This window comes from Doryrhamphus excisus, chromosome 9, assembly GCF_030265055.1.
Source record: "Doryrhamphus excisus isolate RoL2022-K1 chromosome 9, RoL_Dexc_1.0, whole genome shotgun sequence".
In the NCBI taxonomy this organism is placed as follows: Eukaryota; Metazoa; Chordata; class Actinopteri; order Syngnathiformes; family Syngnathidae; genus Doryrhamphus; species Doryrhamphus excisus.
The window spans coordinates 3,683,391-3,711,010 of record NC_080474.1 but is presented as its reverse complement, the minus strand read 5'-3'; the positions used below and the strand labels follow the sequence as shown (position 1 = coordinate 3,711,010).

The 27,620-nt window shown below is 40.4% G+C and overlaps 2 protein-coding genes across 6 annotated transcripts in view; one reads left to right on the top strand and one right to left on the bottom strand.

Annotated features, from left to right (window-relative positions):
* The window catches only part of rapgef4a (Rap guanine nucleotide exchange factor 4a), a 53,628-nt gene extending 44,125 nt beyond the window's left edge, over nucleotides 1-9,503 (bottom strand). The window contains exon 1 of the mRNA XM_058082613.1: nucleotides 9,483-9,503. The gene's annotated coding sequence lies outside the window, so the exon portion shown is untranslated. The remainder of the gene's footprint in view (nucleotides 1-9,482) is intronic.
* On the top strand, nucleotides 1,649-26,665 carry ppp1r9ala (protein phosphatase 1 regulatory subunit 9A-like A). Of its 5 annotated transcripts, XM_058082606.1 has the most exons (20): nucleotides 1,651-1,987; nucleotides 4,248-6,103; nucleotides 14,113-14,245; nucleotides 14,330-14,450; nucleotides 14,735-14,839; nucleotides 15,069-15,207; nucleotides 16,758-16,916; nucleotides 17,004-17,057; nucleotides 17,783-18,012; nucleotides 18,696-18,792; nucleotides 18,881-19,004; nucleotides 19,117-19,268; nucleotides 19,569-19,887; nucleotides 19,968-20,025; nucleotides 20,114-20,185; nucleotides 21,135-21,327; nucleotides 22,119-22,163; nucleotides 22,610-22,726; nucleotides 24,030-24,218; nucleotides 25,562-26,662. In XM_058082606.1, the coding sequence occupies exons 2-20, from the start codon at nucleotides 4,370-4,372 to the stop codon at nucleotides 25,718-25,720; spliced, it is 4,200 nt and encodes a 1,399-aa protein (XP_057938589.1). In that variant the 5' UTR covers nucleotides 1,651-1,987; nucleotides 4,248-4,369; the 3' UTR covers nucleotides 25,721-26,662. The 5 variants fall into 5 exon arrangements, with proteins under 5 accessions (XP_057938587.1, XP_057938590.1, XP_057938588.1 ...); XM_058082604.1 differs by having other exon boundaries at nucleotides 1,649-1,987; nucleotides 14,113-14,450; nucleotides 25,562-26,665; XM_058082608.1 differs by lacking the exon at nucleotides 22,119-22,163 and having other exon boundaries at nucleotides 1,652-1,987; nucleotides 25,562-26,661.
* Nucleotides 26,666-27,620: the final 955 nt, after the last annotated feature.

Here is a 27,620-nt window from a genome sequence, read left to right as displayed (position 1 = left end):
TGAGTGCTTTTAAAGAGTCATGAATCTTTGCATGTCTGCAGAATGAGAAGTCAGATCAACTAAACGAAAACACCTCAACATTAGAACGTTTCCACACACTCATTGACAACTTTGATGATCAGTACCGAATCTAATGAGGTAAAGATGTTGGTGAAAATGTGTTCAGATGTAAGGGAGCAATGGAGATCCATATTAAATATGCAAAAATATCAATGAAATATGCAGATTAGACCTAAGGGGAGAGATGCCCCGTATAAACCATCTGCTTCTTCCACTTTTAGCACATAAGTGTATTATGGACGTTGATACATGTTTTCTAAAATGATGACTTGTGTGCTTGGCTTCAGGTGGGAATTCATATTTAATAAACATTCATTCACATGGAAAAAAATATACTCTCTTGAAATGGCATGATTCCTTACATTTTGATTTTCAATTTTGTGAGAATTATGGCTGGAGCAGAATTACGTGTGTATACTTGTTAATTTGGGGTATTTTGTGCTCTGGTAGATTATATATATATATATATATATATATATATATATATATATATATATATATATATATATATATATATATATATATATATATATATATATATATATATATATATATATATATATATATATATATACACATATTACAATTAAAAAATGCATCTCAACTTTGTGGGAAAAGCCTATCATTAGTATTAACTTTTTCCAAATATTCTTACTTTTGTTTTTTTCTTCCTCATAATATTATTATAATATAATAATATTTGATTTCCAACTATTTACTTTCTCCTCGTAATTAGGACTTTATTCCCATAATATTTTGACTTTATTTTCAACTCTTGACTTTTTCCGCATTCCAAATCTTGCAAAAATGACAACTGTATTTGTTGTTTTTTTTTCATAATATCACTACTTTTAAAAACTGATGTTTTTTTTAATTTAAAATTCAAATTTAGTTATTTTTCCTCACAATATTAAAACTGTCATATAATTGTGACTTTTTCCTGTGACTTGATCTTTTTTCTCTTAGTATTTCCTTTTCTCAATATGTTCTTGTATTCTTGTTAAATTGTATTTTTAGAATGAGCCACGAGCCAATAAAAAAGAACCGTGGGCGAAAATGGGCGCTGGGCCAAACTTTGGACACGCCTGCTGTGTCCTTTGCTATTATTTGTTTGACAAATACACCACATGATGGCACTGTTATTAAACTAAAGTTAACAGAAGGATAACATAATTTAAAGATAACGTCATGTACTGAAATCATAATATTGATGCTCTGAAATGTAATCCAGTATGCAAAAGATAATCAATTTTCAAATGATTGGCTTTGCAGGTAGTGTTTTTATTACAATTTCCAAATGCAAACTTCTACTTATGAAGATGAATTGTGAGTTTGCAGAGAGATTTTTGCAATATCTGGCCAGCTGTGTTGTACAGTAAGCTCTTTCCCACGCTTTGTGTTGCAACTCATTGTGTTTCAGTGCAGAAAGGAGAGAAGGGAGGTGGGCCCAAGTAAAGTACAGTAGAGATGTGCGAGTCGCGAACGAATCGTTCAAAACTCAAGAGTTGTTTTGTTTTTTTTACTGAATCGAGACTCACTGGGCCCACCCTTCTCCGGCACATGACAGAGTGTGGTTGGGACAAGTCGGGGAAGGGTGGGACTTGTGATAGGTGACTCTAATAAGGCTCTGTGGCTGGTGATTCGAGTGAATCAGTGAGTGACTCATAAAGACGTCAAGTCAGTAAAAGAATCGACTTTCTCATCACGGGAGGAGAATACTGTAGTGGCGTCTGTCCTGGAATGTGCGCGCGACCCCAAGATTCGCGCGCGCGGCCCCCGGCAGGTCTGCTGGGAACGCGAGGAGGCAAGACGACGTTGGAGCGGGGAATGATGGCGCTGAGCTGGGCGAAGGGACAACTTTGAACGATCAAACGGCGACGTCCTTGGGGCCAGCTATCGGTGCCTGACGCCATGAAACAAGTCGGAGGTGAGATTTGTTTTTGTGTAGTTCAGCTTTTTGGAGGTTGCGTCCACATTTTGGGAAGATTCGTGCTTGAAACTTCCACAATGAGACTTGGATACGCTCGTGCTGCATTGAAGTAGCCCGCAACTTAACTTAGTTGCAGGTACTAACAAATTTAACTCAAGTCAAACACACTTTCACGGAAAGTTGTTGCTTTCTATTGTCGGTTTTTATTACGTCGACGTTGAGCTTGAGCGTCTCCGTCGATAATACTCGATTACCACAAAGCTAACACTACAAAGGCTTTGGAAGCTAGCAGTGCAGTGATAGTTGAAATGTGCCCAATGTTACCTAATGCTAACAGGCACCAAGGCTGTTGTACATCCACGGCCAAACCTTGAGCAGTTTAGCGGAATATTTCCCATTTTTTGTACAAGTTAAATCCACGCATATGCTCTGTAAATAGTTGTATATTGTATCAGAGTAAGAATGACACACTGTAGGGACTGGAAATGTCAGGGTACTTCACAATGCGATGTCACAAGATCTCGCGAGATGAAAACTTTTTTACAATTCAGCAAAAGTGTCTCGTGAGCACTAGACCTGGTTGATAATAAATTAATCACACAGTACCTGTAAATGAACTGTGTGTCTGTTTTCCCTGTCACTCAGAAACAGGCATGGTTCCACAGAACAATGGCATGAACGGAGTGATCCTTTTCATGCAGTCTCTTTCAGTGAGTGTAGGCGGGTCCGCTAGCATACACACTGAGTGCAAAATAGTGTAACGTAGTAGAAGAGTATTGTCAATTCATATCTCAAGGACAAACAGATAATTGAAAATGTTTTTTTTCCTCTCCACGGTGCAATTAAAATAAACAGCATAAATAGAGAGAATGTAAAAAGGTGCATCTCGTGGGAATTGTAAAATATCAAAAGGGGGCATATACAGTCTGAAAAAGAAACAACAATTGTGCAAATACTGCCGAATGCGCACAACTACAACTAGGTAGAGACAAGAGGTAGAATGAGGTGAGGTAGAATTGATATGAATAAATAAACAAAGTGTACAGTGCAGTGCAAAGGTGAACGTGACAGCCAACAGTGCAGTGTTTCTCGTAAACGTGGCCGTAGTAGTAGTAGATCGCCAATATATTGTCATATATTTTTTCCAATGTACATTTCTTAAACGTAATGTTAAATTCTCATCTTCTTCTCGTAGATCCAATCTCGTGCATTAATCTCATGAACGAAGTGTCTCGTGACAACCCTAATGTGATACGATTCACATGATAAAATCTCCATACTGCCACAGGCTCAAACAAAAACCAAATAACATAACTGTAGGATTTTTTTTTAAGTCTTAATGCTACTAAGTTATTCAGAAAACACGACATCTCATGGTTTTCAAGCAGATTAAATCTATTTAAGTCGAAGCATAACAAAATAAATAGTTAGTAAACCTGTCAGGATAACAAAAGTTGTCCTACAAATGACTGCCATTAATGATATTGGCAACATAATTTTGAGACAATTTTTTCACGAACTTCTCTCTATCCATTTTCTGTATCGCTTATTCTCACGAGGTTCGTGGGCATGCTGGAGCCTAGAGGATTTGACATTTTAATTGGATCTTCAAGAGTTGAGATAGCACATGCTTCTTGTTTTGCCATGAGTTATTTCTTGAATTGAATTCAGTTTAATCCGTGTGGTTTCTCGCTGCCACATCGTGTCTTTGAGAACACTCACATCAAAAATCACATCTTCAGAGAAGGTTGTGGCAGCAGGGCACTACACAGACACCACCTTCTTGTTTTGCCGTGAGTTTTTTTATTGAATTCATTTAAATTCAATAGCTTTCTTCACCTTCTTGATCAAAAGGCACTTGAAACATATTTTAGCTCAATTTTGGGCTGTGGTGGTTTGAAACACTATTGAATTCAAGAAACAAATCATGGCAAAACAGGAAGGTGGTCTCTCTGTTGCCACATCCTGTAGTCAGGAACACTCACATCAAGAATTACATCTTTAGTGATGGTAAAAGTAACCTGAAATGCTCATTCATCTCTTTCATTAATCATTTACACTCATTGGGAATTCTTTACTGCGCGTAAAACTAGAAAAATATGTTTTAGAACATTAACATTTTTGGTTTTCTGGATTGGGTTAGTTGGCTTGAAAATAAACGTTTATTCAGTTAGCTTCCATTTTGGCTAATGTTTGAAGTTTTGGAACAAATAAATGATGCTAACCAAGGTTCCATTGTACATATGTCCTTCCTCAGATGCCGTCACCGTGTGTCTTTAGTTGAAGAAGCTTCGTGGGACCCATGGCCTTGCCTCTGTTGAGGTGAAGAGGGAATAATTCCATTTCAAATTGTGCAGCAACTTCAAAAAAGCTGGCAACATGATCCAAGCGGAAAGTAAAGGAGGCGACAGGACCCTCCGGAGTGCGTCTCCTCACAGAAACGCATACAAGTCTGACTTCCACGCCATCAAATGCTCCTTTGATGGGCAAAAACCTGAAGGTGCTGCCAAGTCCTATGCAAATGGCTCCAGCGACACTCGTGAGGACTCCCGGGGGAGGCCTTTCGGCACCAGAGTGAACAAGATCAAGAACATATTTCTCCAGATGGATGGTCAGCAGCAAGAAGGCCAAGATGCGAAAACAACCATCAAGTCTGACGCGGCCCAAGTGTCTCCACCCAAGCTACAGCTTCCCGTCAGCACGCACAGAGTTAACTTCAACAGCCCTACAAGCCCCGAATCTCTCAATTTAGATAAAACTCCCAAAGGAGAGGATGTGGAGATCGACAAAGTGGCTTTGGCGGAGAAGTTTTCCGTAACTAGGAAACTATTTGAAAGGGGCATCACTGAGCAGCCTGCTGTTGACAAGCAGTCGCCGAGCCGGGTTGTGAATCGCCTGTCGCTCGGAAGCGCCTCAGATGAGGGAAAAAGCACACGGAGAGCATCGGGATCCTCGGAGACTGTCAAATCTGAGCAAACGCCTACATCGGGAGTTAAATGTAGAGCGGACGCTGATAATGAGAAAAAGAATGTGCCGAGAGTGTCGCTAAATGCAGGGCCCATGTCAAAGAGGCTGGAGAATTACATGGCCGGGAATGACTCAGAAGATAACAACACGGTTGCCGCCACGGGAGGAATGATGACTGCTAAATCTGACAGTATGGCTGAACACTCGCCGACAACCTCTCCGTCGAGAGGCGGCTTACACAAACCCGCCTCCCCTGTCAAAGAAGCTGCTAACTCGTCACCTGTAGCTGACAGCGCCAACAAAAGCCCAACAAAATCTCATGCGACACACAAAACTGCATCGTCAGGGTCTGAGCGTAAAGCAACATTGCCAGCTACTAGTGCAGCATACAAATCAGTTTCTCCTACCAGTGATCACAAACCACCGTCACCCGAGTCAACGAGTCTGGTCGGCCACGGGTACAAGCGACATTCATCCAGGGATGGATTGAATCAGACCGTCGATGTGCCCTCAAGAGACATGAAGCAGCATAGATCGGGGTTTGAGAACACCTCCACGACCAAATACACAGAAATCGCTAAAAGTCCAACGAGGGCAAAGACATCCAGCCACACCTCATCCATTGACTCAAAAGGGGCGGGCATGGTACGGGCAGAGCTTGTCGTGGTTGAGAATGAGTCTTCCGAGAGTGATGACAATGACGATGAGATTGAAGATGCTGTTTTTGTTGTGGCCAAATACCCTGCCAAAGATGCAACAAGGGAATTTCAGGCAGACAAACAGAATAGCACCACTCCTGTAGCAGGCGGATATGAAAAAGCAACAGAGTCTATCTCGCTTAAAGACCAGCATAACGACAAAGATGATGACCATGAAGAGAAGGAGCTGGTGGAGCACGCTCAGAAAAGCGTCGTGAACGGAGCCCCCGTGTACGGTATTGAGAATGCAGCCTTTCAGGATGACAAGGATGTAGACCAGGTCCTCATGGAAGAGGAGGAGGTGACAGAAGAGGGAGAGGCGGAGGAAGAGGACGAGGAGGAAGAAATGTACAGGGAGTATGATGACTATTATGAGGCCCCTGGACTGTCTGACGAAGAGGGACCTCCCCCAAAGAGGAAAATCAAGTTCTCCACAGATCCCATTCTGGTAAGACATCATTTGAGGAATTTCACAACAATAAAGTGAAATTATTGAGAAAAAATCTAATCTAAAAATATATTTTTTAGGATATGGTAGTAATATGAGGAAAAAATAAGAGTTTAAGTAGAATGAACTTGAAACAAATAATTCTTGGAAAATTAGTTTGAGGGAGAAAGTTATGTTATGGGAATAAAGTCCAAATATTATTGGAATGGTGTAATAGTGAGAGAAGAACATAAAAAAAAAGAAAGTTAAAATAGTAGACATGGAATGTGCGATAAATTCCGAATCTTGGAGTTGCAGTTTTACAAGAATAAACGTCTCATATTTTGACAAAAATACCAAACAAAGTAAAGTCGTAGTTTTTTGGAACATTAGCTTGGGTGAAAAAATATAATAATATTGGAATAAGGTGAAAACAGGGGCAAATCATAATGAGAAGAAAGTTTATGACAATTATGAGGAAAGTTGAAATAGTTTGAAAATGAAAAATATGAAATATGAGAATGTAATAGTACAAAAATTAAAATAACATTACTGTTGAAATAGTTAGGGAAACACAAATAGCAAATTTACGAGATAAAGTCAAAATATAAAAACAAAAAAACGTAATATTACCAGAGGAAAGGGTATGAAAATTATGATGAAAATGTAAATGTTCATTCATTCATTTTCTACCTCTTATTGGAAAATGCAACAACAAAAAAAAGGGGGGGGGGCAAGGGCACGTTCTACTAATAATATCGTTTGTATCTTTTCACCTGTCAGTATGTGGAACTTGCTGGAAAGTTTCCACCCCCCTGCCATAAACATATTACACAAACTATTTTGTCAATGTGTATATTAATAAAATGAGAGGACTTTAGCAAAGAAAACTGTGATCTAGTTATAGAAATAGTTTTATGATTTACAGTGCAACATACTTTTTCTGTTATTTTTGTGTTCAGTATGCAGTACCTAACATTTTCCATCTGATGTAATCTGTTTTGGTATTACTGCTGATTTTTTTGTAAACATTGTCTGTCATGGGGGTGTGGTCGAAGTTGCGTTGAGGTTCTACCATCTGTGTATCCAATCACCATTTTTTTGTTAAAACGAGGGGAAAAACTAATAATTGCTGCGCCGTCCACAGAGGCTGGGAATAGCTCAGTGTTTATCCAGCCCGATAAAGTGCTGTTATCACTGGGTGTGGATCCCCCACACGATTCTAGTCATCCTGGCAGGGGGTCCTATGACCTGCTGTGGGGCGCATAAACAAAACCGCGTTCCATCCAAGCCAAGCCAAGCAGTGACGGAGTTGCACACAGTAGAGTTGACAACAATTTGCACGATTGCAGCTCATTCAGCTTGTGTTTGTATGTTGACATACAGACACAGCCTGTCCATGTCAATATGAGCAACACGTCGTGTCTGATTGCAGAGAAAGTGTTGCAAGTGTTTCAAAACTTACCAATTGAGTTTTCGTGTAGATCAAATACTTTTGTGTTTTGACCTGAAAACGTTTCCATGTGGATACCATGTCGTTTACCATGGATTGTGTCAAGTTTATTAGACTATTAGAAGGATGAGATGATCATAGAGGGGATGCTTCATCAGGGCGTTCTAATTGTGGCATGGTGGGTGGGGTGATGTCATCATCTAATTTAGGTAATTAACCATGATGCATTTCATTTTTATGGATTTCTCCCCCCAACACTGCAGGATGAGTCCCATAATCATGTCTTTAATGAGGATGGCTAACATAGCATTGGAATGATTGACCACTCAGGGGGGTTGGGTGAGAGAACACAAAGTCATCAGCATTAATCGTGGACTTTGAAGTCACAAAGATCAAAAAGGCAACTGCTTGTGTTTTCTTGTCTGGGGGTCTGAAGTGAAGCTGAGCAAACAAGCTTGTAGCAAGTGACTGCTAGAGAGGAATGATGTAATGATTGTGTCTGAAAGCTGGATTACGTCCCAACATAACCCAAGTCCTCTTAACAATGAAAGAAAGGTTTGCTTTGTGAATGGGTGGTCTTAATACAGTATTTGTCACTACTCTTACCAAAGTTAAACAAGAATGTCTTACTTCAGCTGTTCTACAGACTTTTTTCAGATTTTTAGGAGGCATACATGTCATCATAGACTCCACTTTTCTGACCTATAAATGTTATTAGAATGTTGTATTCTTGTGTTAAATGATGCTAAAGCATCACATAATGTGCTTTGCGCATTTGGAAATGAGCCCTGAAAGAAGTTTAGGTTGGCTCTGCACACTCTGTTCTACAGAGATTACAGATTCTAGAAGATCTAGAAAGCGTTCTGTGCGGGCTATCGTGTTTAGCTGCTATATAGGAGTCAATACAAAGTGGCAAAAATGAGCAATAGGGGATTTCAATAGGGGGTCCTACGGAAGTATGGAATTTGATTTGATACAATTCCAAGTCTGCAAAATGGAAAATTAAGTATGGAAAAATATTCATTTTTCCAAGACTGTTACCAGTGTTCTGTCTTCTAAAAGATAAAATTGTGAAGAACTAAAAAAAAAGAAAAGAAGAAAATAGATTGATTTGTTTTTCTAAGCGGCTTTCCAGAGGATATAAGATGTTTGAGTGAGAACAAAACATTTGGGAATGATTGACAAGTTGCACGGTCATCCATGTGCTTATCCTACTCCAAGTAATTCTAATTCTAATTATATCATAATTAGTATATGATAGCTAGGTAAGGTAGATCATACTTTTATATGTATATAAAAGTATAAGTACATAATTTCTGGTGATGCTACTTTTTCCTCATGCTTTGAGCCCTGCGTCTAATGTATGGCTAAAAACTACACTTCCCATGATGCTTAGAGCGCTTCAGTGATGTGAGTTTGTAGCTAACATCATCTTTTAAAGTCGTATGCAGAAGAAAAAGTCTCTTTTGAAATGTCAACTCCGTAGGAACCCTTTTTCAATTCAAATAGTACCTCTACTGGATACTACTTTATGTACCAAACATAACCGGGGGGTTTATTTTTACACAAAATATTCTTTTCCAGGAAGGCTACCTCAGATTATAGTGGTTAAAGTCCACTACAGTTTTAGGCTTTACCACTAAACTGCAAAATATGGCAAATCACCAAGTTACTGAATGATTAACAGGCTCAGCTGCAGGTATGTTATCTACAATGGGACAAAGGCATTTATGTGGGCTGACATGGATTTTATGTGTTGTTTTGCCCAAGAATTGTTGGCAATGAGGAAACAGGTATTCATAAAAATGTCCCATAGGCAATGGTTTTCACATTGTAAGTCAGTATTGATCTTTTTTTTGTTGTTTTTATGGTTTAATGATTATAATATATATAGCATATAGCTAGGGACTGTCAGAAGATTCATGTATAATGTTGGAGCAATCTCACCTATCATAGTACTCGTACTTCTGGCAAGACTCCACCCTCTCCCAGCCAGCACGGATCTGCATTCCGTCCAGGCACCTGGACTAGTGGTTGATTATCTGTCAGTGGCGGAATACTAATGCAGTCCTCTCAATGCTCTTCATTAAGCAACTTGGCAAAAGATGAGTGCGCTTCAACAAATACCCTGATGTCTTAGATGCTAACTGAAAGGTAACAGTGCACACAAACAGCTTGTGTTGGCCATTTCTAAGCAAACCTGTTGAGCCTGCTCATGTTTGCACTTCTTTTGGAAAGGATATCTGCTCTTCACTGTCGCTAACTTTCCTTGCTATTTGTCATATATTCGGCCACAGAAAGGGTGTCCAAAGTGTAGCACGGCGTCCATTTAAGGCCCGCAGCTCCCAAAAAATATATATTTGGAGAGAAACACGGCCTTGTTTTGAAAACTTTGTAACATTCTTACCCAAGGTATTTACAGTATGTGAAACAAAGCAAGTAGCAGGTAAACCTACTGGTAATTCAACCTGAAGAGAATATTGGATTGTTTTTAGTCTAGGGTGTACCCCGCCTCTCGCCCGAAGACAGCTGGGATAGGCTTCAGCATGCCCGCGACCCTTGTGAGGATAAGGGGTACGGAAAATGGATGTATGGTTACTGAACTGTTTCGGATCCTATTGTGCTAAATGGACCAATATTGTCCTTCATGTTAGCAACCACAAATTGTGATACAAATTGTATTGTTAATTGTTACACCCATAGTTATTCTTTGTTGACATATTATGACAAACAAACAAAACAAATTAATTAATTTTGGGGAATATATGTTGGGAAGAAGTTATAATATTCGGGAAATAAAGCCAAAATATTAAGAAAAAATATTTTTTTCAAGGTTATTAAAGAAGAAAGTTTAAATATTTGGAAAATTAAAAAAATAACAACAGCAAGAACTGAGGAAAACAATCACAAAGGGCAAAGTTTTATACTAATATTAGACCTTTTCATTGATATCAGAAAGCTGAGATGACATTTTTTTTCTTGAAGTATATGTAACCTAGCATATCATAGACAAAATATCAAAGTGGCCTTTGAATCCTTTCTTTTTTCAGTATGTGGCCCTCGGTGGAAAAAGGTTTGGACACTGCTGCTCTACAGAAGCGTATGTTAATGTTAATATTTGATGGGTGTGTGTATATAGCACTGTATGCCTTCTTTCCCAATGTCTCTACAATCTGTACCAGGCTGCCACGCCTGTTTGAGCTTCAGCTCTTGTAGCATACACTGATTAGTTGTCTACTACCAGTTCCTTGATCCCGCCGTCTGCCTGCCTATTTCTCTGGTTGGCTTCCCTCTCCGCTGCTGACTCATTTCCCACATTGGTATTTTGTTGTGGGGAGGGAAATGAGTAAAATATGGGAAGGGTTACAATTTTAGAGTATGTTTATGTCCGTACAGCTGCACATGAAGTAAGGACAAGGAGAACTTTACAGCTGGCATAGGAGTCGCGGACTGCTGTCTGAACTTTGCTAATGAAAGAAATCTCCTCAAACTTGGTGTGATTTTTTTTTTTTTTTTAGCTCTGCCTTCTTCTCTGCCAACCTGTTGTGTGTTGTCTTTTCTTCTTGTAAAAAAAGGTAGTGGTTGATTAGGTTACCGCAAAGCAGCACATTGTTGAAATGAAAAGCCTGGGAGTCCATAGCAACAGGGAAATTAGGCATGAGAGTGGGGGGGATGGTGAGAGTGGTGTAGCTGAATAACCGCTACGGTCAGGGTACTGTTTTGTGTATTCTTTTAGTCCTTGATTACCAATGCGTAAACTAAAAAAGTTTTTTTTTTGCCTTACTGAAGTTTCTGTCAACTTTGGTGACAGAAAATCACTACTCCTACTACATCCTTTGTTTCCAAAGATATTGCATAATATTACATATAGAGGTATTATGATTACTAAAGCAAAGTACTCAGGACAACAGAGTGAGAATTACAGTCCTATGTAGAATGCCTGTATAACCTTAGTATTTCCTGACTTCTTTCATTTGGCTTGCCACGTTATTGTAGAAAGGTACCTGCAAATGTGCCAGTATAGCTCATTGCTCAGCAATGTGCAAACGTGCAATTCAGCCAAATTGATTTCTTTGGACAAACCCCAGATCTACATTGCTTCTGGCCGTGAGGTTATTGAAAAACAAATGGGAGTGAAAGAAATAGAGGCAGATTTTTCACGTCTTGACATGCCTCTGGGTCTGCGCCAGAATGTCACACTTAAAGACCTACCTAACTGGAAATGTTTACTTGATTGCATTAACCATGTTCCATATTGTAAATGGGGTAATTAGTAATCACCCTTTCTGTTCTCGTGTTTTTTTAATTGGACTAACCACAGTTAAATGTTGACACAAAATGAGAGCACAACTGAGACTGGAGGAAATAAACATTCATTCAGGATCACAGGGGTGCGCTGGGGCCTATCCCAGCTGACTTCAGGCGAAAGGCGGGATACTACATATTACTACATATCAGGCGTGTCATAGATTTAGCAGTCTGATTTGACAATCAATCTTGCCGTCAAATCATATAACAATGTCATGATCACACTATAAACCTTGCAATCCCACCTACCTAACTCAACTCTGTGTTCCCAACTCTGATGAGATGCGAGACGGTCCAAGCAGTCCAAAAGCAGCTACACTGGATCAAACTTACTTAGGATTTGTCAGATCAAAAACACAATTACTGCATCAAACGTCAAAACGTGACATTGGCGACCACTTCATCACACGCTGAGTACTGCACTCCAACCGTCATGGGAACCGTAGCTCCCTTAGCCATGAATAAGATGCATCATTGTTTAAACCACGGGGTTCAAAGTGTGTGGAAAAAGGCGTGGCTTATATAACACAGACTCACAGAATTGCTTTGTGTTTGTTCCGAGCATTCTTCATTTCTCACATGCATTTGAATATGGAGATAAAAAGCTGAAAAAAATCAGCATTGTAGGTAGGCCTCTTTCATGAATTTAACGTTTGTCCTCAGCAGTGATAGCATGCAAAAAGCCACTACTAACTACATAGTCAAACAACAAAGAGTCATTTTAATTGTCTTTTTTTTTACAGCATAGTCAGCAATTTCTATTAAGCTTTGTTCCGTCATTCAAAAAGTCATATGATCATTGAAGAATTGCTACAACACTAATTGTTAAATGAAAAAATATTGAAGCTTGGGTTGAACACTTGCCCAGTTGGCCGGAGATGACGGAATATTTTCTTTGGATTGCTCATATTTGGTTTAAAACGGTACACTTGTCTTGGAGGACTGTTCCCGACTACATCCACTGCATAGCTTGCCCCACAGCTGTGTCCTACTTTCTGCACTCCCCATGCGCTGCCATATTGGGCGTACGTGTGTCAACTTTTCTAATTCCAACCAGAAAACAGCAGAACAGCAAACAACAGAAGACATTCAGAGATTTATGAGACCCGACTGTAAAGTTCACAGCTGCGTAGAAACTTTGATCAGCTTCATTTCATGGATGTCTGTGGATTCCATGACACCGGGGTCTGCTGTAGTGATTGAGACTTTTCATTCATGGCTGCAAAAAATGTGATTAAATGTGCAAAATACAACTTGTGATAATAATACATGATCACAAATATTTACCAAAATGATCATAAAAGTACAAGATGAAAGCCGTGTTCTTCGTTTGTTTCTTGTCTTTGCGTATTTGTAATTAAATTGCATGTTGTGTACTATACATTTCTACATGTTGGCAGGACAGCACTAAAATGAAAGCCTCTCGTGCCCCCCTCGACAGTTGCCCCACGATTTGAGAAGCACTACTTTATGTCAATCCAGTTTAGGGCTTCAAAGTGAAAATCAAGTTTCTGTTGACAGGCAGTGTACATTTACTGGGTTTGACTTAAATAAAAGCATGCATACAAATAATAATAAATTTAAACTGAATAAAAATGATATTAAAAAGCATAAATAATTACATAGTATTTAATAGTAAATAGTAAATAATTACAAGTGTAAAAAGATTTAAATATAGACAAGTAAAAATTAAAAGCATGAATACAAATAAGCAATTAAAATAATGTACGTAAATGTGTAAAATATAAAATGACGTCCAATAAAAGTGTACAATAAAAAAATGACTAAAATAAAAATGGGAAAATTATAATTGAAAATAATAAAGCATAGCAAATGATAAAAAAAAATAATGACGGAAATAAAAGTGTACAAAATAAATAAAAATGACTTAAATAAAAGTGGGTCACAACTTAACCAGTGGAGAACGTGATGATGACCCCTGCTCTATAGATCACAACTTTAAAAATGTCATTTAAAAAATGGCTCTGCCATTCCTATCATGTTTTTGTGTCTCGAGCCATGTATTATTAAGGCCACAGGAATAATATAATAAACTAGAAATGACCTCAGTAAAAGTGTACCAAATAATAAAAACAAATACAAATGACTTAAAAATGTGTGGCTACTTAATGATAAACAGTAAAAATATCTGTCATTCCTGTCGTATTTGTGTGTAGACTGTGTGACTATAAAACTATGCATGTATTGTTTAGCCCACAGGATGTTTTTTTTTATTGACAGTATCTGTTGTAAATGTTGCAAACCACAGGTCTTCAGCACTTTCTCTAACGAGGAGTACGATCGACGCAATGACGACGTGGACCCTGTTTCGGCATCTGCAGAGTATGAGCTGGAGAAGAGAGTGGAGAAAATGGATGTATTTCCCGTGGAGCTTGAGAAAGGTGATCCAAAACACACAACGCTAAGCTGCTTTCTAGCAACGGGAGGGGAAAACTCGAATTTAGTTCCAATTTCTCTGCATCTAGGAGACAATGGTCTTGGCATCAGTATCATCGGAATGGGGGTGGGTGCGGACCAGGGTCTGGAGAAGCTTGGCATTTTTGTAAAAACCATAACAGAGCAGGGGGCAGCTGAGCGAGATGGACGGTGAGTAGAAAATGTGAATTCCGAGCAAACATGGCACTTAATTCACAGATCAGATAATATGTTTTAATTGCACACAATTACACACTCAATCATTCTCTGAAGGTCCCAGCCACTCACAGGACACAAATAACCATATCTAATTATAACCTCATGAGGAAGCTCACAAAATAATCTAACTTCCTGTGTTTCCCAGACTTTTTTATACCCTGTTTGTTTTAGTACCGGCAACTATTTGAAGAAGCTGCTTAACCTTTTCATGAAAATGGCGTCTTCTCTTCCTTTAGCATCCAGGTGAATGACCAGATAGTGGAGGTGGATGGTGTTAGTCTGGTGGGTGTCACCCAGCTGTTTGCTGCCACTGTTCTCAAGAACACCAAAGGCTCTGTGAGGTTAGCTGAAAATACCACCCACTCTGCTCTTTCACGTCAACTGATTCCAAAGATGTTTGCAACGCAAGAATGTGCCGCTTATCTTTTTTGGTTACGAATAGCTTGTGGTTGCTCAAGCTGAAGAAAGATGCAACACAAAGCCTTTTTTTTCCTTTATTCCGTGGAGCCAAGCGTGATAGTGTAGGTTCATTCATACCTCAACGGTTCTTTAACACCATGTTGCATGCAGGTTTCTGATTGGTCGGGAAAAGCCTGGCACACAGAGCGAGGTAGCCCGCTTGATAAGTGAGACGCTGGAGCAGGAGAGGAAGCAGCAGCAGCAGCAACATCATCATCTGGATGACCACTATGAACACTCCACAGAGGAGGTGAGCAAAGGAGAGGAAAAGTAATCTAGTGAATATTTGATAAGTACAATATTGAATAGTCGCCCAATACATTTTATTCACTAATCCAAAAAGCACACACTCTCTGCTGGCAAAATTCCACTAAAAGGTTAAAAATAGAATTTTTTGGGTGGAGCGGAATTAAAAAAAAAAAAAAAGACAACATTTGTGGGGGAAAAAGAAAACAGATTTCATATGGCCCTACACAGGCCTCTCTAACTTTAATACTAAGGTTATGTCTGCATGAATACAGATTTTTTTTAAACTCATGTCTTTTTCTATGCTTTTTCTATACCTGCAAACGTAGGTTTTTGTCCTTAAAGACTTAGACTTAGAAATCTCTGGCCAAGGTGAAGACTTTTTGAGAAAATTTAAGGCTTTTACCTGTGCCTCATTTTAAATGTGCCTTATTTTGAAAATATCCGTGTTCATGTGGGACAATGGGCTGTGATTGGTGGGCTTGCAGTACATCGTTTCCTGTCTGCAAACGACTCGTTCATAGGATGGCTAGCTCACCTCCGCAAACTCCTTTTCTTCCATTTGTGCAATCCTCCGACTGTTGTCACTCGAGAGCCCACAAGATTAAAACGCTGCAAGATTTCTCCTTAAAAAAATGACTCGGGGACAGTATCCCATGAGACAATAATAATAATAATAATAATAATAAAAATTAAAATGATGACTAGGACTGTCAAAGTTGACGTGTTAATGACGCGTTAACAGAAGTTCACTTTAATGGCGGCAAATTTTTTGATACGCGATTAACGCACGTTCCTTCTGTTTGACCCTCGACCCACACCGTAGTTTGGTTGAGGCACGGTAACTCTGGAGCCACAAGCTGGAACAAATACTGATGGGAAATGGAGAAAGAAAAGCGTATTTAGATTGGTAATGTTAGCTTCAAAGCCCTGGCAGATGGCTCTTGTAGCAAGACCCAAACTTATTTGTATCTACTGTGGCTGTGTTTGACTTATCATGGATTACATGGCCTTCCAGAGACTGCAGCAGTGCAGGTATTGTTTTTATTGTCATATACAGTGCTACCTTGGCATAAAAGTGGCCCAACTAACCAGTGTTTTTTTTACATTTTTACATCTCTCTGATGATTTTTGCATTGAACTGCCATTTAAGATTGGAGTTCCAGCTGCTATTGACGGGCTGTCAATGTGATGACCGTGGCTGAAGTCCTGTGTTTTGCTAGCGTTAGCGATTTAGCATCAAACTACCACAATGATGGGGGGTTTACTAATTTCTTTAAGGTTGGCAGGCCCGACAATGCGTGTATACATTTTGATGCTTGGCTGCTTACAATTGGACCAAATTAATACAGGATGACTTGTGGCAAGCGTGCAATCCGGCTCCAGCTGAGCCAGTACCAGCCCGCTCTTTGGACGTCATTCCAGAATTTGCTGCCGGACTGTGGTGAACTGTGCCACTGGGAGTGTTGTTGACACATGCAGAGCATGTTCCCGGGCCTGTTGGGTGTGTTATTGTTTGCAATGTGTGATGCCATGTGTGATCTCGTATTACAGGAGGAGCGCTACGAGGACGAGGACGCAGCGGATGAGCGGATTCTTGGCTCTAATTTTTCTCCAGGCCGCAACGTGGAGGTATTTGAGCTGCCTGATTCAGAAGCTTTGTTTATGCCATCCAATATGGACAGCTCTCAGATGGCCTTCAAGTTGAAAGAGGTACAGATTCCTCAACATTGCAGTTGTCCGTTTCTTCAGAGATGGCATTTCATAAGCACTGTATAACACAATGTATTCTTTCTGTAGCTGCAGCTCAAACACAGCATTGCCTCGGCTGAAATTATTCAATTAAAGGAAAAGGTACGTCGACATGAAATCAACACTTTTGTGTTGTATCAGATGCTTATAAAACAATGACAATTCTCAACATGGTATACATTTATGCTTCCAAATATGCCAGTGTGTCGATTTCACTGTTGTTATGCTGGAGTTGTTTTAAAATTTTGTGTTAATGAAGTCCATTTTCAGCCTAGGTTTACAGATTTGAGGCGTTGGGAGGGCGAGCGCACACACGCATGCATGATCTAAATGTCATTACTCCTCTCCAGTTGCAATTGGGGCGTGCAAGGGTTCTGTGGGATTGGGCTGAAAATTATTCATAATAGAAAGCACTAGAAAGACTCCAAATGATCTATCTTATCAAGATGGCAAAAATCAGTTTTGTAGTCATAGATGACTACATATCTACATCTATATACTACATATCACATTTTGTGGATATTCACCATGTTCAAAACTGCAAACTGTTTTGTTTCCTTCATAAGAGAACAATGTATAGACCTGTTCTATATAATATACATCTGTTGTGATTTGGTGCTCCATAAAAGTCATTAATACATTTTTTATTATTAGAATATATTATTTTTTCAAATACTTAAAAAATGGTAACAAGCTACTTGGGGGCGGTGCGTGGAATATAGTGTAAATTGAAATAGGATGTTATTTAGTGAAATGTATTTCCCCCATTCTCTTTTAAGTTACAGTATTAAGTCATGTGAAGTCCAATGTCACTTTTGTTGGCACAGCTTCGGGGATCGGAGGAGGACAAGTCATTGTGGGAAGCCAGAGAGTCTGCACTGGAGCAGAAAATTGAGGAGAGCAATGGAAAAATCCTCAAGTTGGAGACTTACTGGCTGGAAACCCAGGCTCTGTGCAAGACAATTAACGAACAATTAGCAGAAACCCAAGCTCAGCACGAGACCCTGGACAAGAAGTACAACAAGGCTAAGAAACTTCTAAAAGACTACCAGCAGAAGTGAGTTTGTCTTGATTGGCTTGCATTACATTCAGCTGTTTGTTTAGATCGGGCATTTTTCCAACCAGGGCCACATCGTGTAAAATATTATGCCACTTGCATATTTTGTAAATGTGAATTTTTCTCTGAGAAGTTGTCGTTTTTCATATTTTTCCATAAAACTATTATTTAATTAAATTACGTCTTTCTTCAGTATTTTAAGTTTATGCGACTAAAATGACTATTTTTCTTCATCATATTACATTATTTAACTTTTTTCTTGTTCGAAAATTATTTCGACTTTATTTTAAAACTACAGCTGTTTGGCCCATTCCTCTTTTGTTTTTTTCCACAACCCCTTCATTTTTCTTCTTGTCAATTTTCTTCTAGTAATTATGACTTTATTTTAACTTTTTTCTTGTGACACAAGAAAACCTAAAATTACATCGTTTTTCATGTTACAACTTACCTCTCTTCTGTGTTTTAACTTTATGCCATTAAAATTGTTATTTTTACATTATTCCCGTAAAATTCTGACTTTTTATTGTTAGATTACAACTTTTTTCTCTTAATATTTTGACTTCTTGTCAAATTACTGCTGAGTTTTCCATTCTTCTGTTGTTTTTTTTCTTTTTTTCTTCTTTTTGCATACATACATACAAGCACAAAGGCTTTACTGAACTCCCATTTTCATGAATCCTCAGGGAAATAGACTTTGTGAAAAAGGAGGAAGAGCTGAGGAAGAGTATTGATGAAAAAGAAAGGTGGTACAAGGAACAGCTGGGGTTATTGCAGAATAGGGTAAGTAAGCTGGTTAAAAGCAGTGTGTTTCTACATGAAACAGACAGGAGGTGTACAGTAAGTGTAAGTGGTGGTATCTTGTCTGCAGATAGGTGTCCTGGAGGCTGGGGATGCTTCATGTGTCTCTCGGACGACTGCTCAGAGCCCGGCAGAAGACAGCCTTCTCTCCCAGGTCCCAGTCCCTGATGAACAATCATGTGACTCACTTGCAGGTACAAAAGCTTATTAATTCAGTAACATTTATTACAAAATTTTCAAAACCTTGAAGTAAATGTTAAAATGTCAGTTTCTCCACTTCTGTGGGTTGCATTTGCTACTGTGCAGAGAAAGACTGGAGCGAGCTTGTTCCTGAGACGGAGCTGCTGGACATCAGTGCACACAAAGCAAAAGGCGTGCTGGCCCAGAAGGCCAGACGCCAGCGTCCTTCTAGAAACAAAATGAAGGAGAGTCTCACGGTGACCTCCGGCCCCTCCCAGGTCAGTCGGGATCAGCCTGAATCTTGTGTCCCAATAAAAATGTCATGTCCGTGTCAAGAGCCAGTTACAGCATGCCTCGTGTTGGAGATTTGTTTGTTTTTTTTACAAGGATTTATTTGAAAATCCGGAGCATTGAACTCTGTTTTCCTCTATCTTTCCTAAAAACAGTTAATGCTTACATACAGTACAAGGCTACTCTTGTGCAGTTACTGTATCATCCAGCTTGTTTATATGCGAGTCAGCCAGTCCATCTCCTCTTCCTTACATTGTCCTTGTACACACTTGGCGTTGTCCCGACAGGAAACTGAAGAAGAGGATGACCAGGAGGAGCAGGAACCTCGAAGGAGGAGCTCCATCCAGGAGAGCCTGTCCCTCCCAGTGCCTGTCTGCTATCCCGGGAATGAACAAAAAGAGGAACCAGGGGAGACTACAGATGAATCCAAGAGCAAAGCCGAGCTCTCCACCAGCCCGTCCTTGTCCCCATCACAGGGGGGTAGCAACGAAAGCAGCGGAAGTCCCGCTTTGTCCCCTCTAAGTGACGCATCTCCAACATCCCCCTCTGGCTTAATGCGTAATGCCAAGAAGAGGGAGTCCAAAGGCAAGGAAAAAGTGCTCAAAGGTATGAAGGACTTGATGATTATGTAATAATCTCTCAAATAGCAATAGACTAAATTGAGTGCTTATCCACCTCGCCATCAGATGAATTAATTGAACCCTCATCGGCAACAAAACCCAAAAGACGATTTCCTGACTTTGGGTAAGCTTCCATGATATTCCACAACATTGTTTTTATTGTTCCCATTCTGCATTTCCTAATCCAGCTTATTTATAATTGGTCTGTGCAGGGGTCTTCGGAAGTCGGGTGGCAAAGGAAAAAAACATGACAAGGAGGCGATGAGAATGTCTTTGGACAGCAGGTAGTGGCAGTACTTGGTATATCGTGTTTTAATACCGTGACCTGACCTGTCAACATGTGCACGTTTTTCATACACCGCACACAGTTTCACCCTTCATTACGCTTGGAACCATTTTAGATCAACATTTGCACCAAAATCACAATAACTGCGTGACTAAAAGGCATAATGTAGTGAGAAAAAGGTGAAATGTTGATATTAACAATAATTACACAAAACTTTGTCTTTAACTCATTCAATCCCAACCATTTTTCAAAAGCCTCTCACATTCACATCGGGCGTTTTGGGTGATTCTGACTGATTTTTCAAGGCACACGGAATATTATGGGCAAGGGCTATATAGACATGGTATATCTACAGTACTAAAAGAATGGCGAGAAATGTTTCTACCCCTTTCTGTTCTTTAGTAAGTAGAACATGTTAGGCAATAGGAATAGGTAAGTTTCAGCAAAATTATTTCCAACAGCTTTTTATGAAAAGATGGTTTTCAAGTATAACTTTCACTTTTTTTTCACTTTTTAGAGAAATGTGTGAATGCATTTTGTCAAGGAAATAAGGACAAACATGATACCTGCATGAATACAAATAATGTGTAAAGTAAAATGAAAAATGAAAAGACCATAAAATCAGGTATTTCACTTAGACCTGTGCAATGTACATATCCAGTATGAAGGAGGAAGATAGCTCAATTGTACTTCAAAATAAGTCATATTTTAATGTCATGTTGGTCTTGTGATCTGCGACCCACCCAGAATGGATCGGTGAGCCGCCAATTGAGCGCCACTGCTCTAGGGCACCTCTTGTTTTAGGGAAGCCAGCTAGCAGTCTGGTGTTTTTTTTGGTCCGCCCCCCAAAGTCAAATCAAGTGTTTCTCAAGCTAATAAACTCAGTTATGTTCTTGCACCAGTTGCGTCATGTGTTGTTGAGCTCTCCCCTCCCCCCAACTGTTTAGGGGTTCGGCAGAGTTACTGGAAGACTCTGGTAACGTGTCTCCTGCGGAGTCCATGACCTCCATCCCAACCTGTATGCCCTTCTCTTGGTTTGGAGACAAAGAGAAGGACCGAGACAGGGAGCCGTCTTCCTCAAGCAGCAGCCTGCCCTACGCCGAGACCAGCAGTGAGCAAAGCCAGGATCGCAAGAACAAGGTATTGATGTTTCTCTAACTTTCCGTGAAGTTGAGAGTATTTATATCCAACACGGACTTAAGGCAGGAGTATTTTCACATGTAATGAATTCCAACTTAGAAAAACATCAGTTAGGCCAAGAGCCTGATCCTTTCTCTGGCTTCTTTTTATCATCACACCATCGTCACTGTAAGCGTAACACGACTACACACTTCCAAACATCTGCTGTGACCAAAGCAAGAAAACGACACGATGCAGAAGCCAAGCCAAGTGGATCCATACGTCAGCCATCACAGAGCCAAGCAGCAAAGAATTTGGTTACTTCAAACTGAAACCTCTCGCGCTCTCTCTCTCTCTCTCTTGGTGACACACATGAAAGCAAGACTGAGCTAAAGCATAGGTCACAACTGGAAGTGCGTCTTTTTTGGCCATGTGATTTATGGTGTTCCCCGAATCGCTGTGTTTTTGTTGGTGGGAACTAGTGGTGATGACCATGAAGTAATAAGATCACCTAACACCCACCGTACAACCTGTAAGTTCAACATGTGCACCACATCTGATTTGTGTGGTAAAAGGCTCCGCTCAAAGTTAACTGTCGGTTTGAAAAAAAAATATATATATTGTGCATCTCTAATCTCAAGCATCAAAAGTATTGATATTTGGATTTGAGAATTCAGTATAGAGCATAAGGAGTTGGTATCAGAAGTGTAGATATTTCAGTATCGATCCGCACATCACCCAGTTGTGACCTAGGCTGAACACTATGTACATACTGTATGTGTTACTGAACCCACCATATTTCCTTTAAACAGACAAATCTCTCCTGGTCTTCTTTATTCAGTCGCTCATTAGATTTGGTACAGTATGCTCATTTTTTTCCTCAACTCATTAGAGCATTACTAACAAGTCTAGTGCTGACTTTTCTTACACTCCACTATTTTCTATGGGGAAAATGCCGCTATTTTTGTACATTTTCATTTTTCATCAAACCATTTGGAAGGAATTCCTAATGAAAACTGAGATACTGAGGCACTGTGGTTAAACTGATATCCTTTCAAACATTACCCCATACCTGTCATTTTTAGTGTCTGTGTGTTAGTTATTTAGTAGGTGGTAGTTTTGGTGTTGCGTCAATGTAGATGACAGACGATGAGCTGGCTTTTGTACGTCATGTATAAATTGTGCTGATACACGGTCCTTAGCGCCTGTAGCCGTACTTGTCTGTGTGTTAGGCTGGCCCCAGTGAAAAGAACTGTTGATGTTTTCGTGTTGTAAATGCGTTCCTTGTTTCTACTTGTTGCAGAGTGTGTCAGTCATCGATGATTGTAACCCTGCCAGTCCCAGTTCAGACATCTCTGGGTTAGTGGCAGAACCCAATCTGTCTGGGCGCTCACACACTTTAATCTTCTCTTCCAGCGAGGTGAGTGCTCTCCTTGTTGTGCCGTCACAAAAGCTGTGTGGGGCGCCTTGATGAGGCTGAAAGGGGACACTTTACAAGCATGCTCTTTCAGGGCCCCCCCCCCCCACACAGCTGTGATTCAACCATGAATAGAGAGGAAATAGAGGAGAACTGCATGTGTGTTTGTGTGTCTTTAAGCCGTTTTGTTGAGGTTATACAGGTCTCGGCCCAGCTTTTGTCATATCTGCTCAGATGTTAATAGTGTTGTTCCTCACAGAGCCATAATAAGCTACTGCTTCATGTTCTTTACTATTTTGGTGTAGCAGAAAACAACAGTGTGACGACTCTGCAACTGCTTTCTTTTTCTCTGTACATTTAACTGCATGTGTAGAGTAGTTAGCCTTGGGGTGCACGACAATTATTGGACTAAATGATGACGTCATACCGATAAATCTGTAAAAATAGTGCAGATAATTCAAAAAAACGGAGGTGAGATTACCCAAACAAACCAAGCGCTCCTTTTTTCTCCTCTCCTGCCTGTAACATTAATGGCCTGTCATTCAATTCTCTTGAAACGTTCACTATTTCAGAGACATTTTACATGGATCAAAGGCTCTGCAATGAACGGGAAAAAAAAACATTGAGCACATGAAAAAAAAACAACCTGATCAGCCGTCTGAAACGCCACATCGCTACCACTGGTGCAGCGTTTGAAAAGTGCAAAAGGTTTGTCAGAGCCCTCTGTGGTGTTGCAATGGATGCTCAGAGCGCGTGCCGGTATACAGTGCACTGTTCTGGGTCATGCTAAGTGGCTACTCCCACCCTGTACTCTGGTTCTACTAACCTCTGTAGCAGTATACTGGATGTTCGGAGCATGTGGCTGAATATAGTGCACTTTGCTTGGCCACCTCTGCTCTGTACTCTGGTAGTGATGTGGCGGTCGTAATGTTGGTTCTAATGTTGGTCAAATCTAAATTTGTTCCAGCCTTTAGGTGTGCACAAACTACAGTTAAATAACATTTTTACAAAAGTAGATATGGAAAAGTTAGGAGTACCATATCGGTCTTGAGAAGCGTAAAGGAATCAGTTTGGAAAATATCGTGCATCTCTAGTTAGCATATAGTTAGCATGCAGTGTTGTGTCTTGAGTCTTGCACAAAAAGACGTTTCCATGTGGATTAATCTCATGTACATCTCATGCATGACATCAAGACTTTCAGCAACCCATGCATGACATTGTTTACATGAGATATACAATATTTATCATAAAGTGTAAAAAAGGCTGTGCAATGTTCTATTATCATATTGTTTGTGTGCCCGTGTAGACGCTGGACGATGAGCCCACGGCCGCAGGAAAGGACTATCAGTGGCAGACCCGACCTGTTTGTGAATGGACCAATCAGCAGGTGTGTCACTGGTTAATGGGCATAAACATGGACCAGTACACACCTGAATTTACTGCAAAGGGGGTCGACGGCCAGCAACTTCTGCAGCTGGACAGCGACAAGTTAAAGGTACATGTTCATAAATAGAAATGGATAGAAATTGGATAGAATGCAATGTGTGTAGAATGTGTTCCATCTGTGTAAGGGCATTGTTAAATTGGCCTTTGTAGCCTGAGACGCCATCCTGTGGCGACTGGCACTCCCTGACTTTGCTTGGTCATACAGTATTTCACCCAAACAAAGTAAGACTTATGTTCCAAGAGCCCCAGCGTATGGTGAATAAATGTGAATGGACACAGCTATCAAAAGTAATGCATATTTCTGATACTCTAAACCAGGGTTTTTTCTACCGAGGACCACATACTTACAAAACAAAGGGCCACGTATAGTTCAAGTTTGAATATCACGTTTTTTCAAAAATGAATTAATAAATAAATGATTACTTCGGGGTTGACTAACAATGATTATTAGTCAAAAATGTCCAAATCCAAGTTATATGTAGTACTGTGGCCAATAGGTACACACAACATTGATGAGACATCACATTTCATTCCGTTACCGTCACACTGCATGTAGTCAGCCATGGCACATCCTACATGAGAAGAGTGAAAGGAAGTGCTCTACTATTTGTGGAAGTGGTACATTTTTGGCTTCTTACGTTGTACTTCCCCACTCTGTTTGAAACTCTTTCAAAGCCCTAGTTGCAAAAATAAAGTAAAATATTCCATTTATAAATAAGCAATCCTATTTGGCAGAAATTCGCACATCAACAATGAACTCCCAAAATTGTGGGATTACTGTATGGTTATATTCTTTCAATACAGCGATTTTGGTCACCTACTGAGGACAGTATTATACTAGAAAACCTGAACTTGGAGAAAATCAGGTCTTATCAATGCGGCTTATCAAAGTGTTATGTTAATTGACAGCGCCCTCTGCTGGATTCATAGCTTCAGCAGCTTTTATTTTTTCTGTCTTGCAATTTAAAGCAGAGAAAAGAAATCCACGAATAGGCGGGGGCCTACTGTTTAGGGCTGCACAGTGTACTAGTGGTTGGCGTGCAGGCCACACAGTTAGGAGACCCGAGTTCGATTCCACACCTGGTTTTCTCCGGAGACTCCGGCTTCCTCCCCCATTCCAAAAACATGCTAGGTTAATTGGTGACTCCAAATTGTCCATAGGTATGAATGTGAGTGTGAATGGTTGTTTGTCTATATGTGCCCTGTGATTGGCTGGCCACCAGTCCAGGGCGTACCCCGCCTCTCGCCCAAAGACAGCTGGGATAGGCTCCAGCACCCCACGCAACCCTCGTGAGGATAAGCGGTAGAAAATGAATGTCCATTTTTATAAACCCAAAGAAAACAATAGCTGTTTAGAACCATTTTTAGTGATGCTGACTGTGTGTCCTTCAGGTGCTTGGTGTGTCCAGTCAAAACGACCGCTCCACAATCAAGAAGAAACTGAAGGAAATGCGCAAGGCTCAGGAGAAGCTGGAGAAGCAACGAGAGAAAAGAGAGAAGGAGATCCGGCGTAGCGGACGACTGCCGGTTAGTACCGACTCTGTCTGCTGAACTGAACAAAGCTGTCTTGCACAAACTTTGACCCACAAAGACGTGGAGAAAGTCGGGTTTTCTCACACCAAGTGTGCCCACGCTGAGCAGACTATGACGCCAGTTGTGATTTTTTTTTTGTTCATATTTAAGCTCCTATCCTTTCTGTCACACGTTAACACTAACTAAAAGATCATTTTAATCATGAGATTAAGGTCCAAACGATCTGCATCAGTTTTTTTCACCACTATAAAGTTGCAAGCAGAAAATATAAAATCTGTTTTCAGATATATTGTGCGCATCTTTATGAAATATGTGATATTTTTTGCGAACATAACTTTGCTGTATTATGTCCAACTTTGTATTGTACAGTCAAGTCAAGAGCACTATATTTGTCTTTTAAGCTTCCATGAACGACAAGGTTTTAAATGTATAAACACATTTTATACATGTGCCAACTACCTGCATTGAAATATTGTTGCTTTTTATACCTTCTAATGTTTTCTACTAAGTAGAATAGTAAAGACCAAACAAATGCAAATGTTTGCGGGGTGGAAGCAAGGGACCAGGTGAGTGAGCGCCGCTCCGGTCCCGAATTATGGGGTTCAAGACGGCACCACGACTGTCCATGAAAACACGCGGTGCCTCACTGGTCCGCTGGAGGGGAAAGACGTGCCTATGACGAAGACCGATCGCAGCCAGGCGCTTCTCTCTGCGCCTACGAAACCGCAAGAGAACTCGCATCTTTGGAATCTGAGAAGCGTTTTTACATACAAACGACGTAAATAAACACATTTGAACAATTTAACAGTTGACTGACTTGCTTTTACACAAAGCATAATAGTGGTCATGTGACCGTTGTCCACTTACTGTACGTCTGGCTGTATTCCACCTTAGTGCACTTTAGTATACAGTGGAGCCTTGGTTAATATACAGTGGAGCCTTGGTTAGTATACAGTGGAGCCTTGGTTAGTATACAGTGGAGCCTTGGTTAGTATACAGTGGAGCCTTGGTTAGTGTCCACCACAGATATTTTCCATTCATTCATTCATTCACTTTCTACCGCTTTTTCCTCACAAGCTGTCTTGGATTGTCACCCTGGACTGGTCGCCAGCCAATCACAGGGCACATATAGACAAACAACCATTCACACTCACATTCATACCTATGGACAATTTGGAGTCACCAATTAACCTAGCATGTTTTTGGAATGTGGGAGGAAACCGGAGTACCCGGAGAAAACCCACACATGCAAACTCCACACAGAGATAGCCGAGGGTGGAATTGAACCCTGGTCTCCTAGCTGTAAGGTCTGCGCGCTAACCACTCGACCGCCGTGCCGCCCCATATATTTTCCAGTTGGTGTACAATATGTTGCGGGTCTTTGTGTTGTCCCGTTGGAAAAAGCCAGTCATTACCACACAGACCAGGATCTTCAATCAGGAGAGATGTCCCCTTGCAACATCTCCACACAGCCGACTGCTGTTTGACACCCCTGCACAACCTGAAGTCCCATTGTTCCATTGAAGGATCGTGATGGTCCCCCTTCCACTGTGCTGCGTGGAAAAAACATCTCAGGCGGGATCGCCTTGGAAGCTATCAAAGTAACATTTTGTGGCTTTGAAGGGGATGAGACCTTCTGCCTTCTCCAGTAGATGATGTCTGATGATGATTGGACTGCACTCGGCACCAGTAAAACCTTCATTTGGGTCGAGGATGGTCCCGTGTCTTGATAGGCAGCCACTGGGATCCTCCGGCTCAGGACCGGTGACATTTTTGGGGATTTACCTCTTGACTTCTTTGTTCCATAACCCTCAGGATGTTTAAAGAAGTTTCAAATGACTGTCTTATTGCGTCCAACCTCGTGCCACCACTTGAACTTATCGTGGTCGGGTCTGGAACCAATTAACCGCATTGAACG

Coding starts and splice junctions, on each gene's coding strand:
- ppp1r9ala (XM_058082604.1), top strand. CDS start 4,370: ATGATCCAAGCGGAAAGTAAAGGAGGCGACAGGACCCTCCGGAGTGCG. Junction 19,269..19,568: donor TGACCTCCGGCCCCTCCCAG/GTCAGTCGGGAT, acceptor TTGTCCCGACAG/GAAACTGAAGAAGAGGATGA. Junction 24,219..25,561: donor TGGACAGCGACAAGTTAAAG/GTACATGTTCAT, acceptor TGTGTCCTTCAG/GTGCTTGGTGTGTCCAGTCA.